General features: G+C 45.3%; 1 protein-coding gene across 3 annotated transcripts in view; it reads left to right on the top strand.

The window, feature by feature from the left end:
- Spg11 (SPG11 vesicle trafficking associated, spatacsin) overlaps positions 1-18,914 on the top strand; it is a 61,629-nt gene that overhangs the window by 28,780 nt on the left and 13,935 nt on the right. For all 3 annotated transcript variants that reach the window (XM_031371686.1, XM_031371687.1, XM_031371688.1), the window contains 12 exons: positions 677-880; positions 2,290-2,396; positions 4,275-4,420; positions 5,712-5,873; positions 7,288-7,354; positions 7,864-8,029; positions 11,497-11,702; positions 12,559-12,667; positions 14,122-14,281; positions 14,892-15,146; positions 16,412-16,612; positions 17,341-17,448. In XM_031371686.1, coding sequence (XP_031227546.1) covers positions 677-880; positions 2,290-2,396; positions 4,275-4,420; positions 5,712-5,873; positions 7,288-7,354; positions 7,864-8,029; positions 11,497-11,702; positions 12,559-12,667; positions 14,122-14,281; positions 14,892-15,146; positions 16,412-16,612; positions 17,341-17,448 — 1,891 coding nt within the window. The remainder of the gene's footprint in view (positions 1-676; positions 881-2,289; positions 2,397-4,274; positions 4,421-5,711; positions 5,874-7,287; positions 7,355-7,863; positions 8,030-11,496; positions 11,703-12,558; positions 12,668-14,121; positions 14,282-14,891; positions 15,147-16,411; positions 16,613-17,340; positions 17,449-18,914) is intronic.

The following is an 18,914-nucleotide window of genomic DNA, read 5'->3' as shown; positions in this document are numbered from 1 at the left end:
TTTTTTTTTTTTTTTTAGTGTAAAGTTCAAAGTAGACAAAATCAAGCCACATATTATTTAAGGTTGATTATAGTTATAAAACTATAAATAAAGTTAAGTAGTTACCACAAACACAAACGTCAGGCAGGTAGGGGTTGCTCTAGAGCACACAGTGGAAAGGAATACATGAGTAGTTTCCAAATACAATTGTCTAGACACCGGTTCCGTGCTGTATCTATTTCCAAAACATCTGTAGGTTTTAAAAAGATTAATTTATTTGTATTCCATGTACATGAGTGTTCTGTTTGCGTGTATATCAGCATACTACATTGTGTCTGGTGCCCATGGCATCCAGAAGTGGGCATCAGATCCTCTGGAACTGGAGTTACAGATGGTAATGAGCCACCAGGTGGGTGTTCTTTGAATTGAACCCAAGTCCTCCCTAAGAGCAGCCTATGCTTTAACCACTGGGCCGTCTCTCTGGCCCTCATATACAGTGCTTCTTTTAAGTCTCTGTGTGTTTTTTATGCTCTTTCTGTATGGCAGTAATGATGTGTTCCATAGTAAATATATAAAAAGTAATATTCTAAGTGTAGGTTTAGTAGTTGGTGTGTTTAAATGCTGCGGCTTCTTAGCAGATTTGTGGAAGTGTGTCCGATTTGAACCTCGTTCTTCTTCAATTCCTCATCTCTCACAGAAGTGGCGTTTTTCTTGCATCTGAGCTGGAAGACTTTGAACTCCTCCTCCTGAGGCTGAGCCGGATTGGAGGCATAATGCAGGACACCCTCCCCGTGCAGAGCTACAAATCTTCAGCAGGGTGCGATTTTCATTCCCGATTCATCCTCTACTGTTTAGAGCACAGCCTGCAGCACCTTCTCTACATATACCTTGACTATTACAAGTGAGTACTGGAGCTGTGTCTTGGTGAGTAGAGGCTTAAAACAGGGTCTTAAGATGAGCTTGAACTCTTGGCCCCTGTTGTGTTGTTGAGTGATGGGATTGCAGGTGTGTCCATGTGCCTGCCTAATGGCTATGCTTTTGTTTGTTTTAAAGACAAGGTCTCGGCATGTAGCCCTGGGACTCACCTGTGTACACAGAGATGGCCAAACAGCACAGAGGCCTACCTTTGCCTCCTAAATTCTGGTATTGAAGGCATCATCTACCATGTTTGTCCCCTGAACTGCTTTGAGAAAACATTAAGGATTGAGAAACTGATCCTTTTAAAGTGGTTTTTCCCGCTCTAACAGCTGGCACATCTGTTATCTCAGAGTTATGTTCAGCTAAGGACAGCTGTGGGTTTTTTTTTTTCTTTCTTTTTTCGAGACAGGGTGTCGCCTTGACTGTCCTGGAACTCACTCTGTAGACCAGGCTGGCCTTGAGCTCAGAAATCCTCCTGCCTCTGCCTCCCAAGTGCTGGGATTAAAGGCATGCACCACCACTCCCAGCTGACAGCTGTGGGTTTTATTGATAATTATTTCATATAGCAACTATTAGCCTTTGAAATTGCTGGAGATTAGAATAAATAATGTGTCTGGGGCTAGCTCCCAATAACAGAGCCTTTGTCTATCATGTGCAAGCCCATGGGTTCATTCACCAGAATTACACAGAAAAAAAAAAAAGAAGAAAGAACATGTTTCTTTTAAAGAGCTTAAAGGATAGAGAGATTTTAGAATTCATCCAGATTAATATACATAGAACAGCATATGTCCACCCAAGACCAACCTGTAGAATTTTGTCTGTGGCCATTACTAATTGGTATTGAATCAGTAATAGCAGCATTAGATATCACTTTTAATATATTGAGAGAGAGAGAATACTCGTGTTGGGGAATGGCAGATGTTTGTCTTACAGCAATCCTCCTGCCCTAGTTTCCTGAGCACTCAGATCACAGGTACTGGATTTATGGTTTGCATTGCTGGATCCAACCCGAGGTCTCGCCATGCCAGGCAAGCGCTCTACTGAGGTACAGGCCCAGCTAACTTTCAGAGTTTTGAGACAAGGTTTCGCTGTGTAGCTCAGGCTGGCCTGGAACTCACTCTGTATTGTATGTAGACCAGGCTGGCCTCGAACTCAGAAATCCACCTGCCTCTGCCTCCCAAATGCTGGGATTAAAGGCGTGCACCACCACCGCCCGGCGCTTTCAGGGTTTTGAGACAAGGTTTCGCTGTGTAGCTCGGGCTGGCCTGGGATGCATATGCTACCTTACCTTCCTTACTGAGAGCGCTTTTCTGGAGCTAGCTATCAAATGTGCTCAGAACAGTTGTACCCTGTGAGCTAATCACAAAGGTGTGTATTTGTTTTAAAATATAGACTTGGTCCTGGAAATTGTCCTTTTTTGGAAAAGAAAGAACTACATGAAGCTCACCCTTGGCTTGAATTTTTGGTTCAGTGTCGACAAGTTTCCAGTAACTTGACAGGTATTCTGTTCAGTATTAAATACACAAACTTTCTCTAGGTAAACAGTGAATCTATTGAATGGTATTTAGCTTGGCAACTCTTTCAATAAATCATTTGGCTGTAGTCAAGTATCTGACTGTGATCTAGGCTCAAATTTTACTAATGAAATGGAAAACCAAGAAATGTTAGCCTCTGGCCTGCCAGGGAAGTGGGAACTGGAGCTGGAGCTCCGGTGGCTAAGCCTTCTTCACTTCCACTCGGTTACTCCGCCAGCTGTCACAGGCTCGGTTCCTGCTGGGATAGATTGGCATGCCCTTTGCACAAGGATTGGTCTGCCTGCTAGATAGATACCAGCTAGAACTCTTTCCTTCCTCTCCCCTTCCTCCCTTCCTCTGTCTCCCCTCTCCCTCGTTCCTTCTCCCTTTCTTTCTTTTAGACTTCCTTTTCTCTTCTTCTTTTTTCTTCCATTCATCCTTTTGCAGTGCTAGGGCCTCTCATATGCTAAGTGCATATGCCTCAGGCACAGTGTATGTGGAGGTCAATTTGTAGAGTTGGTTCTCTCCTATCTGTTGGTGGCTTCTAGGAATTCATAAATCTTTCAGTCTAGAGCTTCAGATTAGAAGGAGAAAAAACTCTGTTATGTCCTTGGAGCTGCTAAAGCAGCTGCTTGGGCCATGGTCAGACAGGAATACCTTTGGCCTTCATGCATCCCAGCTACTGCCTTCCCCAGATTCTGGGCAAAGGTGCAGGACAAGTGCTGCATATACATCAAGCAGTTTAAGCAGTTCATTAACTGTTGTACCAAAGGCAGGGGCCTGCTGCTGATGCCTGCGTCTGTGCCTCTCTCTGTCTCTGTCTCTGTCTCTGTCTCTCTGTCTCTCTCTGTCTCTCTCTCTCTCTCTCTGTCTCTCTCTCTCTCTCTCTCTCTCTGTCTCTGTGGTGTTGACCTGTGGCTGCATGGCGTGTTAGTTAAAAAAGAGGCCATATATAAATAAGATATTTTATTGTAGGAAGGAGAAAAGAGGCTGGTCAAGTAGAGAGAAGGAAAGGAGAGGAAGGAGAGAGAGAAAGGAGAGGAAGAAAGCAAGAGAGGAAGAAGGCAAGAGAGGAGAACAAAGAGCAGGAAAGAGAGGAGAGGGAGAGCAGAGAGGGGACAAAGAGTGAGAGAGGGGAAGAGTAAGAGAGTGAGAGAGTGAGGAGGGGGCAAACCGCCCCTTATATTGTATGGGACGTGGCATGCCTGGCTGTGGTCAGATGACTGGGGATAGGGTCCAGCTAGAATGCTGGGAGCTTGGGGCATGATCTGCCTGATAGAGCACACATCTCCTGCGGGGGCAGCTGTGAGGGGTTGTGACTGAAACAGGAACCAGGACTCAGGAGTTATAGCCAAGCTCCTTCTGCCCTCTGCAAGCAGAAATTGCCTTCAGGGGTCCAGGACACAAAGCCAAATACTTACTGAGCTTAAGTTACCTGAGCAGACCACTGCCCCACACTGCCCCACAATTAACAACCAGTCTTCTATATAGTGCCTGGATTTGCTGTGGTTGTAGGTGGTGGGACACACCTTTAATTCTTGCACATGGGAGGCAGAGGCAGGCAGATCTCTGTGAGTTCCACCACTGCCTGGATATGATGTCTTTAGAGCATCACTTGTGGATTTTTTTCTCCTGACTCTTTATTACCTTTACATTTTGTTTGAAATCTTTATTTTTATGAAGATAAACGCCCTCCCCCAACACATACACACACACACACACACACACACACACACACACACACACACCATGTCTTTTAGATACTTTTAAACTTAGGAAGCCTTCTTACTGTAGATAGACTTAAAGATCTCTTTCTCAGAATTATATGTCTTTTTATCTCGTGATTATCCCTTTTACTTTCAGATCCCAAACTGATCTTTCAGGCTAGCCTTGCAAATGCTCAGGTTTTGATCCCTACCAATCAGGCCAGTGTGAGCAGTATGCTGTTGGAAGGACACACCCTCTTGGCCCTTGCTACCACCATGTATGCTCCTGGGGGTGTCAGCCAGGTACGGGCAACACTTGAAATTATTATGGAGAAATAAGGCTGATTTTAAACTCAGCACAGAGAAGCTGGATTGTGTAAATGTCAGTTGGTGCTAAAGTGTGACAGATACCAAGTATCCTGTTAGATGGGTGAGCGTGAGACAAGTGAGTTTCACACTTGCGAGTCTTAAGCCGAGATGGAATCCGTGCATGGGCAGCGAGTCTTTTCCCGTTGCTGTTTTGTCTGTAATTCCAGGGGGTTCAGGGTCTAGTCACTTCTGGGAATAAATAATGTATTTTGGACCTGTGGCTTGTGATACATCTTAGCTATTTACCCTTTTAGGAAGTTGAAAGCATAAGTTCTAGCTTTCCCTATAAACTCCCCTGAGGGACCCCATGGGAGAGTTCACCTCTGCTTTGTGAAGGTTCAGTGGCTGGACAGAGGCGAGTGCTAGCAGCTGGCCCTCAGCAGTTTCTTCCTGGTGGTAATTACCATTGAGCTCCTCGCCCTGCTTTAGTCGCCTGTCAGAGATTAGCCATAGACAGCTGCCGGTCAGAAGAAAGCTAGGGATCATCTACCTTCCCTTACTTATTTGATGCTTTTATTTACTTATTTGTTTGTTATTTATTTATTTTTTATGTTTATTTATACAAATAGTGCTTATTTATTTATTGGCTTTTTAATTTTTTTTTTTTTTTTTTTTTGAGTCAGGGTCTCACTACATAACTCTGGCTGCTCTGAAATTCTGTGTGTAGACCAGGCTGGTCTCAAATTCACAGAAATCAGCCTGCCTGTGCCTCTGTCTCCAGAATCTTGGGATTAAAGGCTTGCACCACTATACTCGGCTATTTTATTTTATTTATTTATTTTTTGGAGGCAGGTTCACTGTATAGTCCAAGTGGCCTGTAAACTCCCTGTGAAACCCATGCTGGTCATGAGTTCTTAGTGATTATCCTGGCTCAGCCTCCCAAGTACTGGGATTTTATGTATGCACCATAATGATAGTGTAATAGACGTGGGGGGTTCTTATGATTATTAATGAATGTGAAATATAAATATTACAAGCATTATACTAGTGGTAGCTGTTTTTCAAGTGGCATAGGGCTTGAAAACCACAGCTGTAGCGCTCTCCCTAACCCTGCTGGAGGCTGAGGCTTGTGGCAGACATGTAGTCAGAGGCAGGCAGCCATTCCATCCTGGAGCAGGAGCTAGCCTTACCAGTGCTGCCTCAGAGACATCTTCTGACCTGACTACTTTTCACATCTTAAAGTCTGTTCAATCCCTCCTCAGCTGTCATATGTCTTCTCACATAGGTCATTCAGAATGAAGACGGCGAGAACTGTTTAAAGAAAGTGGACCCCCAGCTACTGAAGGTGGCCTTAACACCTTACCCAAAGCTCAAAGCTGCTCTCTTCCCACAGTACACTGCTCCTAGTATTCTGCCCTCTGATATCACACTCTACCACCTCATCCAGGTACTACATTTAGAGAGCTGCTTCTTATGTCTATCAGCCAAGGCTCTGGGAGGAAATCAGAAAACCCTCTTTCCTTTAAACAGTGGACACACAATAAGGAATTGTAGCAAAGAAGAATGGAGCTACGCACCTATGCCCAGAGGGATTACATGGAAACCTGTGGTTTTGCATCTTATTTCAGAGGGCTCTTCAGACCCTCTGAAGCCTACACAGTCTAGAAGTCTAGATTAGAAGCCTCTGCTTGCGAGTGTGGTTCACAGATGAGCCAGGACTGCTTGTTTCTGCAGTGCCATGAGTTAGCAGCCTGCGCTAGAGGGCAAGTCTGTCACACCACTCAATGTACTCTTGAAGTCAGTTTTCTGTGAAGAATTTCCCAAAGAATGGGGCTATGGCTTAGTGGTTAAGAGCACTGGGTGTTCTTTCAGAGAACCTGCGTTTGATTCCTAGCACCTACATAGTGGCTCACAACCACCTGTAACTCCAATTCCAGGGGATCTGCTGCTCTCATCTGGCCTCCACAGATTCTAGACTCACAAGTGATACACAGACATACACGCAGGCACAACATTCATGTACTCAAAATCTTAAAAGAAGAATTCCTGAAGAAGACAGCTTCTTGCTGACTTTACATTCTGGTGTCCCGGTCTCTGCCATGCAGACTAGCTCTGTGCACAGCATCTAAATGATGCTTCAGTGAAATAGTACTTAGCCTAGGTTTGGCTTAATGTAGTGATGCCTCTGTCTCAATGTCTCAAGTGCTGGGATCAAAGGTGTACACAGTCTTGTATAGCATTTGAATCAAGTTCACACATAAGCCAATTCCCATCATTCTTTATTCTCTTTTCAATTTGACTTAAATAATTTTGTTTTGTTTTGTTTTGTTTTACATAGCCCTCAATCTCACTATGTAGTCTAGGATGGCTTTGAACTCCTGATCCTCCTCCTCATTCTACTGCCTCAGTGCTGAGGTGGCTGGTGTTAAATCGGTGTCTTGCTGTGTTCCAGACTGGCCTCTTAAGTCCTATGCTCTTGCCTCAGCCTCCTGGATGCTGGGCCTGTGGGCACATACCATCATGCCTTTGCCTAAGTGGCTCTGTTTGCACACGTTTGTGTTCACGTTGCTCTCTTTGCATGGGTGTGGAGGGCAGAGGTCAACCTTGAGTGATGGTCCTTTGGAGCTGTCTCGTGTTTTCTTTTGGGGCAGGAGGGGGCTATGTTCAAAGAATTTATGCTTAGAGCAAGAACATTTCATCGTATTTGGCTCTGGGGATCAGATTAGGGTCTTGTGTGTGCTGGCAGACATTTTATCAAAGTTGTAAGCAGCGAGTCACCCCTGGAGGTCTGCCTGTCATTTTGTTTATTTGTTTTAGGATCAGTGAGGTTTGGAGTCTAACTGCCGCTTCCTCTCTTTCAGTCCTTGCCACCCTTTGATCCCAGCAGACTGTTCGGCTGGCAGTCTGCCAACACACTCGCTATCGGCGGTAAGTCCTGAGTGGTTTTGCTTTGGGAGCATTTAGGTGATAGTGAGAGTAGAGGTTTCTAAATACTCAGTCCCTTCTTCCAGTGATTTCTGTTGTAACGTGTTTCTCAATAAAAGGCACTTTGCTGGAAAATGAGTAAGAACATGTTATTGGAGAGGCAGTTTCTTCAGTTCCTAGCATGCTTGGGAGCAGATCTGAGCCTCTGTCTGTGCTCTTCCTTTTCAGAAGCCCTGCTTGCCATATAGCGTCCTAAGCTTTGAGGTTTGGCGGTGTCAGCCAATGAATGGCGACTCCACCTTGTGACGGCTGACTGACTTTGAGCACTTGTTTTAATCTTTTCATCAGTTTCCTTTGAAATAAGGGGAATAATGGTGTCCCTTACTGTGCTGTGTGAGAAGGGAGATAGGTTGTCTTTGGCGGGTTGGTTAACATGTTTTTGAGACGGGGTCTTGCACACTGCACGTGCCACTCTGAAAGTGCAGGGATGAATTGCTTTGCCCTTTCCCCAGATACAGCCAGTCAGCTCCCACACTTTTCCAGCCCTGACCTGGTGAGTAAATACGCTGTGGTGGAACGTCTCAATTATGCATATTACTTACATCACGGACGCCCATCATTTGCCTTTGGTACCTTTCTGGTCCAGGAGTTAATCAAGAGTAAGACTCCCAAGCAACTGTAAGTGATGAGAGCTTAATTTCTGCTCTTCAGAAAGCATGTGTGTGTTTTACTAATGCATTTGTTTGCCTTACCTTTGTTTTCAATGTATTCTCTGAGAGTTCCGTGTGGGGCATTTAGATCATTCACCCCTTCCCTCAGTTCCTCCACGATCTCCTACCTTCCTACTTACCCAGCTTCATATTCTGTGTGTATCTGTCTCTCTCTCGCTCGCTCTCTTACATGTGTCCACTTAGTGTTGGCTGAGTACAGCTGAGCTTGAGGCCTGCCTGGGAGTGTGGTCAGGACACTGGGTGTCACTCCACTGAAGAAAACTGACTCTCAATCTCCCTACAGCAATCAAATGCCAATAGCTCCTCAGCTTGGCATGGGGTTCTCCGCCCACCTCCCCTCCTCCAAGCTGGAATTTTGTCTAGCTTATGTGAATGCTGGTCTGTGAGTTGTATGTGTTCCTGCCATGCTGTATCTGGAAAACCTGTTCTCTTGAAGTCATCCATCACCTGTCATTCTTAAAATCTTTTGGTCCCCTCTCCACTTGACATAGGTGCCCCAGTTGGGGGCTGAGCCCTCTGAAGTCTCTTATGCTCTGCAAGTTGATCAGTTATGTGTCTCTGTGACAGCTGGCATCTCATGCCAGGGGAAGCTTCTCTGCTGAGGGCTGAGCACTGTACAGATCTGAGATTCAGGTTTGGACTCTGCATTCAGACATCAAGCAGCCCCGAGGTCGCTGAGGCGGGCGGAGGCAGCAGATTGTATTTGGACTGTGACTTTGTGGTTTCCATTGTGCCCTTCTTTTTCTTCATTTCACATTTTTGGCTTTGAACTGGGTTTGATTCCAAGCACCTACAATGGCCGCTCACAATGGTGACTCCAGTTCCAGGGGATCTCATGCCATTTTCTGGCCTCCGTGGGCACTTAACACACATAATGTATAGACATCCATTAAGACAAACAAAAATATATGTCAAACAAAAATAAAAGGTAGTATTGATTTTCTGGGTAGCTTGTGTTCATACCATACTTGTCTCAGATCACAAGTTCCGGAGCTTTCGAAAGTTCTTCATACCTCTAGGTGGAGATGGAAGCAACAGTACTTTGGATTTTGAGTAACTGTTTAAGAGAAGGTAAATTCAGGGCCAGCAACACAGCTTAGCAGGCGAAGGAGCTTGCCACCAAGCCTCACACCCTAAGTTTGATCCCTAGGATCTGCATGGCAGAAGAAGAGAGGTGACTACTGCAAATAGTCCTCTGATTACTATGCTCACACCATGGGACATATCTGCTCCTCCGCCCTCCACCTGACTGACAAATTAAGCTGACTTGGGGCTCCCAGCACCACAACCATTGCTGTCTCTGCCATCTCTTCATTCGAAACACGGCTGGTTTGATCCTCCATACATAACTGAGGTGGATTTACCAGCTGGCTCAGGTCTGTTTTCTTGCTGTACCTCAGCCGTTCTGTGGAAACAGCTCGGAGACCAGCCACCTGTATCAGATAGTGATTTTGGCCATATCTGCATAAGCAGCAACCCTGAAGCATCCCGGAAGTTGCAGTGGGCAGCGTTCGGTGTGGGGCCAGCCTGGCGGAACCAGGGTGTGGGGTCTGCCCCTAGAGCAGTGGTTCTCGAACCGTGGGTCTCGACGCCTTTGGCAAACCTGTCTCCAAAATACTTACAGTACAATTCACAACAGTAGCAAAATTCCAGTTACAAAGTAGCAACAAAATAATTTTATGGTTGGGGGTCACCACAACATAAGGAACTGTATTAAAGGGTCCCAGCATTGGGAAAGTTGAGAACCACTGCTCTCAACAACATGTTGCTGACTGGCGAAATCCAGTTTGATCAGGGCAGCTGGACGTGGAGGAACATTTAGTTCTTTAACCCTGAGTGTGGCAGGGCAGGTGTTCCATCCTGGGATAGTATTATCTTTCCGTCATCCTTCTTCACAGTGACATCTTTGGGAGGACAGTGTAGTTCTTCAGCCTTGGAAGGCGGTTAGCAGCCTGACCTGTGCCATGTATGGATGGCATCTTTGTCCTAATTTCTGTGATTAGAACTTGATCTACCTGGGATGTGGATCACAGTGGCCAAATTGGCAAAAAGGACCTTGGTACTCTGTGGCTGGTCCACACTATTCTGCTCTGTGGCTGGTCCACACTATTCTGCTCTATGGCTGTCCACACTATTCTGCTCTGTGGCTGGTCCACACTATTCTGCTCTGTGGCTGTCCACACTATTCTGCTCTGTGGCTGGTCCACACTATTCTGCTCTGTGGCTGGTCCACACTATTCTGCTCTATGGCTGGTCCACACTATTCTGGCTTTGAGTGCCCATGTAATTCAACTGGAAGTGCTGCTGTTTGGCCTTCCACATATCCCTGGGGACAAACTCACTTTTCTTTCTCTTCTTTTTAAATGTATGAGTGTTCTGTCTGCATGTATACCTGCATATCAGAAGAGGGCCTCAGATCCCTTTAGAGATGGTTGTGGTTGCTGGGAATGAACTCAGGGCCTCTAGAAGAGGAGCCAGTACTCTTAACTTCTGAGCTATTTCACGAGCTCATCGCTAACTTGTCTTAAGAAATGTAAAAATATCTATAACTTTGGTATTGCCATTCTGAATGTGTAGTGCATTTCATGCTTATTAAATTTTCCCAATTAAAAAAAAATGAAAGAACATGTAAATCTAAGGAAACAGGGTTATAGTGCCCTAAAATAAAAGGTTTCACTGGAGCCCAAGTGAACACAAAGGGAAAGGAGGCAGCAAAAGACCAAACAGAAGGCTCTCTGCTGTCCGCAGCTCCAGCTCCTCGTCCCACTCAGGAGAAGCAGCTTTTAAAATTGCGTGTGTATGTGAGAGATGTATGGTATAAATGGTTTGTTTTTGTGTGTGTATAATGTATGTGGGTTCTGTGTCTGGTGTATGTGTGTACATGGTTTGTGTGCCTCTGCGTGATGTGTTTGTATGTGTCTGTGTGAATGGTATATGTGATTTGTATGTCTGTGTGGTATGTGTAATGTATGGTGTAAATGGTTTGTGTCTATGTGATGTCAGTGTGTGTATACTTTAAGTTACCCATAGAAGTCAAAGGACAGCTTTTTAAAAAAGATTTTATTTTTATGTCTGGTGGGGGGGTGGTGTGCATATGCCTGGAGGAATCCAGAAGAGAATGTCAGGCCCTCTAGGGGGTGGAGTTAGAGGTGGTTGAGGGCTGCCTGGTGTGGGTGCTGAGAATCAAGCTTGGGTCTTTCACAAGATCAGTAAGCATTGTTGACTGCTGAGCCATTATCTCTCTAGCCTAGAGGACAGTGTTTGTGTGTTGGATCTCTCCACCATGCGAGTCTGGGAGATCACACCAAGTTGTCAGGCTTGGTACCAAGTATCTTTACCCACTGAGCCATGTCCCCCACCAGTCTGAGAAATAATGCTTATGTCTTATATAATTTTGATTTCTTTATTTTTTAGGATCCAGCAAGTAGGCAAGGAGGCCTATATCTTAGGGCTGTCTTCCTTCAACAACCCTTCGGTAGGGGCTGCCTGTGTCTGCTTCTTAGAATTGCTTGGCCTCAGCAGCCTCAAGCTCAGAGTTGACCTGAAAATGGCAAATGTAATTTTGGGCTCCAAGCGTAGAAATGAAGATGCTCATCCCAGCTTCATCACAGAGTCTCTGGGTACAGCACCTTTGCACTCTGCCACGTGTTGTCCACAGGAAATGAGAGACAGGTCAAAAGTATGAGGTGGAAATGAAAGGTTTTCTCTTCTTGCATAATTCTTTTTTTTCGAGACAGGGTTTCTCTGAGTAGCCCTGGCTGTCCTGGAACTCACTCTGTAGACCATGCTGTCCTGGAACTCAGAAATCCACCTGCCTCTGCCTCCCAAGTGCTGGGATTAAAGGTGTGCACCACCACCGCCCGGCACACAGTTCATATTATTAATCTCACTTCCTAAGAAGTTGTTTTAATTGGGTTTAAATGACCCTGAGCCTCATTACTTTAACAAAAATACCCAGGTCTGACTTTTTCTATTGAACACACTCATGCATAACACACACACACACACCATACACATACAGTGTATGTCACATATATATACTACTACCCGCACCCATATATACATTACACACATCACACATACACATCATGTACATATACACACCACATACACACATTACATGTCACACATGTATACTACATGCTCCCATATACACATCACACACACACACACGCACACACACACACACATACACACACACACAAAATCTGTTAACAGCTGGTCATGGTGGTGCTGCAGCAGGATAATCATTAAGCATGAGTTACACAGGGATTTTACAGCCCACGCTCCCTCTTGGTGGCTTTGATCTTACTGGGCTTTTTCTTTGGTTTTTAGTTATTTAGAAGTGAGTCCCACTGTGCTCTGCCTGGCTTAGGTTGACCTTGATCTGAGCCTAAGTAGTCCGTCTTGCTCAGCTGGAGCTACAGAGCCATGCCGCTGTGCCCACCGAGGTCTTTTTACCTGTATTTCTTACAGCTGAGAAGCTGTCGAAGCTTGCCGATGGTGACAGAGCAACCACAGAAGAGCTGCTCCTTCTCTTGGAGGAAGGCGTGTGGGACAGCGTTGAGCAGCAGGGCTTTAACAGGTTTGCGAGTTGCAACTCCAGCCTCTTGAGTTGGACTGCTCTTCCTTCAAATAGCTTGCTCTTTCATCAGCCCCCTCCCACACGTGACTTATTCAGCCAGCATAGGGCAGGCAGAAAGTAGCTACCTGTGGGATTCCCTCTATACAGATGAGAGGGAAGTCTGTTCTGCTTTGTAGGCAAGAGATGTGGTGGGTTTTTATGATTATTTTTATTTTATGTGTATGAGTGTTTTGTCTGAAGGTATATCCGTGTACCACAGAAGTGCAGTGTCCTCAGAGGCCAGATCCCTCAGAACTAAAGTTACAAAATGTTGTGAACCACGTGGGTGCTCAGAATTGAATGTAGGTGCTAGGGACTGAACATAGGTTCTCTGCAAGAGTAGCTGCTCTTAACTACTGAGCGTCTCTCCAGCCCAAGAGAAGGAGATGGAGGGGTTTTTGTTTTGTTTTTAGAGACAGGGTTTCTCTGTGTAGCCCTGGCTGTCCTAGAACTCGCTCTGTAGACCAGGCTGGCCTCAAACTCAGATCCACCTGCCTCTGCCTCCTGAGTGCTGGAATTAAAGGTCTGTGCCATCACATCTGGCTAGTTTTTTTAAAGTAGTGCAATAAATATTTGGTATATGTTTAAAAACATATGTTTATTATTTTTACATATTTTATGTACTTTTTATTTTTATTTTCACCACATGGAGATCAAATTCACAGCCTCATACACGCTAAGCATGTGTTCTACAACTGGGTGGTCCTGCCTACCCTCCTTGAAGGGTTTTTGTTTGTTTTTTTTGTTTTGGGGTTTTGTTGTTGTTGCCACTGTTTTAGCTTTTTAAGACAGGGTTTCTTTGTGTAGCCCTGGCTGTCCTAGAACTCACTCTATAGTAGGTTAGACTGGCCTTGAACTCACAAAGATCTACTTGTCTCTGCTTGAGTGCTGGGATTGAAAGTTATGTGGTACCACTGGGCAGGCTTGCTTGCTTGCTTGCTTTATTTATTCATTTATTTATTTATAAGAGTTTGCTCTGGTTAATTTATTTCATTTTTATTATAAGTTTCCAAATTTTAAACTAGATCTATATTATATATAGGGGTGTGTGTGTGTGTGTGTGTGTGTGTGTGTGTGTGTGTACATGTGTCCAGGTGCTCATGGAAGCCCTGGAATTAGGATTACAGGGTGTTGTGAGCTGCCTGATGTGGGTGCTGGGAACCAAATCCGGGTTCCCTGCAGAAGCAGTAAACGCTCTTACCCACTGAGTTCTCTCTGCTCCCCCTAAAGCTATACTTTATTTACTTATTTATTTTGAGACAGGGCTTCACTACAGAGCCCTGGCTGTCCTGAAACTCCTTCTATAGACCAGGCTTGCCTTAACTCCTAGATATGCCCTGCCTCTGCCTGTCCCTGAGAGCTCTATTTTAATGATTTTTTTTTCCCTCTGCTGTCCGTCCCCAATTTTATTATAGGTTGTCCAGCGAGTCCAGCAGCCAGTGGGCATTAGTGCTTCAGTTCTGCATGCTCCATGATAGGAAACTGAGTGTGTCCTACCTTAGAGAATGTGCCAAAGCAAATGATTGGCTACAGTTCCTGGTTCACAGCCAGCTCCATAACTACCACCCAGAAGAGGTAAACCACACTTCCTGGAACTGCATTCTCCATGATTGTCTGCTCGAGGCCCACATTTGCTGAGTCTATAGCCTGGTGTCAGGCAAGGGCATGATCATTGGAACAGATGTGGGTAATCATTGGAACAGATGTGGACAATTTTCTAGGATTTTTGGTTGAACGTGGACATTCACTCAAATTCCCTTAAAAGCAACCAACTGTGTGGCTCGAGTCTACATTCTTAGTACTATGGAAACTTGGAAGGCAGGATGGCAAGTTCTAGGCAACCCTGGGCTAGATAGCTGGACGTTATAGCAAACATCACATGGTCTTCACTGACACAGCTCAGCATTATAAAGAAACATCCTGCGCCCTGTTTTTGTTGTTGTTTTTTGGTTTGTTTTCTTTTCTTTTGTTTTTTGGGGGGGGTTGTTTGTTTTGGGGTTTTTTTTTTTTTGAGACAGGGTTTCTCTGTGTAGCCCTGACTGTAATGTAACTCGCCTCTAACTCATAGAGATCCACCTGCCTCTGCCTTCCAGGTGTCGGGACTAAAGTGCCATCACCACCTGGCTTTTTGTAAAACCTCACTCTGTGAAAAGGAACATTGAGTGTGTTCTAATCGTCTCTCTAGGTGGAATCTCTTCTTCAGTATTTCAGTCCCGTCCTTCAGAGCCACTTGAAGCTGGCGTCTGAGAAACTGTCACCAGGGTCCATCTCCAGGGATGCCAGCTGCATCCAGGAACTCCAGAAGAACAAAGGGGAAAGGAGGGATTTCTTTGAGATTCTCCACCGGTGCTCGGATGAGTCAACCTCTTGGTGCTGGCTCCTGGCTGAGGCTGTGAAACATCGGGTTCCCATCCTCAGTGTCCTGGCCTCATGTATCCAGGTGAGGGTCCCAAAAAGCCTAAGGAGCCGGAATCCAGCAGGACAGGCAGAGAAGGGCTGGCCACTGCAGTGGGTGCTTATACTCCACCTGCTTAGTGGCTTAGTCAGGACCGTGGCAGGCTGGGAGCTGACCCGGCCCCTAAGCTGAGACCCAGTCTCAGATGGCTTGGTAGTTATGAGCACACACTGCTCTCACAGAGGACCTGAGTTGGTTCCCTGCACCCATATTTGGTAGCTCACAGTCACCTTTAACTCAAACTTCAGTGGCTTCAAGGCTTTTGGGCTTCATGAGCACCAGCACTCACATGCACCATCACTCACGTGCATTTACCGCTCAGACACTCACACACATACACCATCACTCACATGCATTTACCACTCAGAAACTCAGACACATAATTAGAAATCAAGTAAATTTTTCAAAATGTCAGAACTACAAACAACTACAAAACAGAACAAAACACAGACCAGCAAAGCCCCTTGCCACCAAACTTGACCACCTGAGTTTGGTTCCTGGTACTCACATGGTGGAAGGAAATAACTGACTCCCACAGGTTGTCCTCTGACTTCTGCACATGCTCTCTGACACGTGTGTACATGCACACACAGTTAAGTAAATCAACCGGGGCTAGAGAGCTGGCTCAGTAGTTAAGAGTGCTGTTGCTCTTGCAGTGCTCAGAACTGCCGCTTGTTCTAGCTCTAGAGGATCCATTGTCCTCTTCAGGCCTCTGTGAGCATTAACACACATGGGCTCATGCATGCAGAGACAAAACAGAGAACAAGAAGGAACAAGGAAGAAGGGAAAGGAAGGAAGCAAGCACAGGCTGGGAGGGGCCTGTGGTAGCTACGGGGACAAGCGAGAGGCTCCTACACCTGCTTCCAAGGTCACTGAAAATGTCCACTAAGGTGTCTCCTGACACCAGTGAGGCCTACAGTGGGGACTGTGTTCTGCTAGGCAAGCACCCTCCTCTTCCTTAGCACCTTGTTGGGGAAGAGATTCTCACAAGCTGATTCCAGCTAGTTAGTGGAGTGTTGTCCTCTGTGGCTTTGGACTGCCACACTCTGCAGGACAGTATGAACTGTTCTGATGAACAGCATGTCCCTTGCTTGTTCATCAGGTTGTGTCCTGCTTGGAAGCTTTCTGTGCCACTTGAACTAAGAAACAGGGTGACCTCTTCTAAGCAGGGGATGCCCGTTTGTGCCTTTATACTTCAGTATAATTGAGGCCCAGTTCCTTCATTGTGAAACATTCTTGTCCAATGGTAGGGTGCCAGTGTTGTCCCCTGTCTCTGTGTTTGGATTGTCACTTCTGTGGAGGACAAGGTTGCAGCTGAAGCAATGGGACACATTCAGATCTCTGTGGAGGACCATCACTGGAGCCTGGAGGACCTGTCCATCATCTGGAGGACTGTGTTGACAAGACGCAAGAGCCACACTCTCATCCGAGGTTTCCGGCTCTTCCTTAAGGTATTTTATACACGCGCACACATGCACACACACACACACACTTCAGACATTCCAGAACCTCAGAGTTTCAACATAGCAGTCTTTGGCTTTTTCTTATTATCAGACCTGGATTTCTTTTTAAATCAACAAGAGATGATAATGGTAATAGAACTACTCGTGTGTGTGTGTGTGTGTGTGTGTGTGTGTGTGTTTAGTATAGTACTGGATATCAGGCCCAAGGGCCTTTGAGATATACTGCATTTGTTGAGCAGAGTACTTTATATGTGTTGGTTTAGTAAGTTCTCACAACAATACTTTATAAAAATAATGTGTGTGTGTTAGGAAGTGGCACTACCCTTATTTTACAGACTAATAACTTATGCACACATAACTCAAACCACACAGACTCAAGTGCCTTAGTATGCAGGCACGATTATAGTTCAGATTCATCATTTCTAATCTAAAGTTCCCCTTTCCTGGCCTGACAACCCCACCAAAAATAGTCTGGTTGCTACCACAGAGACCAGTAAGAGGATAAGTGACTGGTGCTCTTTTGCCTCCAGGAATGTTTGTTGGGGCCATAGCGCTGCCTAGTGGAAGGTCTGTAGAGTAACAAGAAATAGAATTGTTGGGTTCCCCCCACCCCCCAAAGGAAATAACATGAAACTTAATTCGATTCTGTGTGGATTTTCTTTTTTTTTTTTTTTTTTTTTTTTTTTTGATTTTCTAATTTTAACTCTTCTTCAAAGGATTCCCCACTTCTATTGATTATGGAGATGTACGAACTGTGTATGTTCTTCAAGAATTACGAGAAAGCCAAAGTTAAGCTTTTGGAGTTCCAGAAAAGCCTTGAAACGGTAGGCAGGAATTGGAGTGCCCTCTTCTCTGAACTGAAGTTGGTTGGCAGGCCTTTGTGCTGGTGGGTGGCTTGGGAAAGCAGCAGACAAGTGGTTGTGCCACATGAATGACAAAGTCACTGTCATTTCAGAGAAGCCAGCCAGGTGGTGTTGTGACTTGTAGTTGATGTAAACAGAAGTGTCACATCATATGCCACTGTTATCTGTGTCCTGGTGGTGTAGCCACTATTAAGACAGCTCAGCAGGCCTTGAAAGCTTGACAGCCTGAGTTCCACCCCAAGAACCCCGATGGAAAGTAGAAGGAGGGGCCTAAGGCTATCACGTGACCTGTACCACACTTCTCTCATAGAGGAAATAAAGTAGGAATATTTTTAATATTTTAAAAAGAAAGAAAATGTCTACTCAGGTGAGGGTTTGTGAGATATTGTGTTGCTCCGTAGCCCATGCTGACTTGCAACTCTCATATTCCTCAGCAGAGGTAAGAAAGGCTTTCTAAGAAATCTTCATACTATGTACTATAAATTTAAAAATCTGGGGCTGGCGAGATGGCTCAGCAGTTAAGAGCACTGACTGCTCTTCCAAAGGTCCTAAGTTCAAATCCCAGCAACCACATACATGGTGGCTCACAACTACCCATAATGAGATCTGACGCCCTCTTCTGGGGTGTCTGAAGACAGCTACAGTGTACTTACATATGATAAGTAAATAAAAATCTTTAAAAAAAAAAAAAAGAATTTAAAAATCTTCTGGGCTCAAATATAAGCCCAGACCCCATGTAGGGAGCTGCCAAGTGAAGCATGGCTGGCTAGTTTCACAGTAGCACACAGGGGGACTAATTTGATAGTAGGAGTTCATTTAAGCCTGGGACTTTGATGTGTCCCAGTATTTGGCACTCTGGACTTTCATGAACATAGCCCCCTCTACCAGCACTTCCTGCAAAGTGACAGAACTGCCCTTTGAACCCATCACTGCTTCCTGCCTTTTGTCAGATCCCTTTTGTGATAGGCCCATAAGAGTATTGGGAAGCCTTAAGAATGTTCGGTGGGCCAGGCAATGGTAGCACACGCCTTTAATCCCAGCACTTGGGAGGCAGAGGCAGGTGGATTTCTGAGTTCAAGGCCAGCCTGGACTACGGAGTGAGTTCCAGGACAGCCAGGGCTACACAGAGAAACCCTGCCTCAAAAAAAAAAAAAAAAAAAAAAAAGTTCGGCGGCTTTCTTGGTCCCAGGTTTGGGGGTTCTGCTTTTTTTCTTTTTTTCTTTTTAAGATTTATTTATTTATTTCATGTATGGGAGTACACTGTTGCTCTCTTCAGACGCCAGAAGAGAGCATTGGATCCCATTACAGATGGTGTGAGCCACCATGTGGTTGCTGGGATTTGAACTCAGGACCTCTGGAAGAGCACCCAGAACTCTCAATCACTGAGCCATCTCTCCAGCACCATGGGGTTCTGCCTGTTCATTCCC

Source organism: Mastomys coucha, unplaced genomic scaffold (genome assembly GCF_008632895.1).
Source record: "Mastomys coucha isolate ucsf_1 unplaced genomic scaffold, UCSF_Mcou_1 pScaffold15, whole genome shotgun sequence".
In the NCBI taxonomy this organism is placed as follows: Eukaryota; Metazoa; Chordata; class Mammalia; order Rodentia; family Muridae; genus Mastomys; species Mastomys coucha.
The sequence above is the reverse complement of the archived record's forward strand: the minus strand, read 5'-3'. Positions and strand labels throughout refer to the sequence as shown.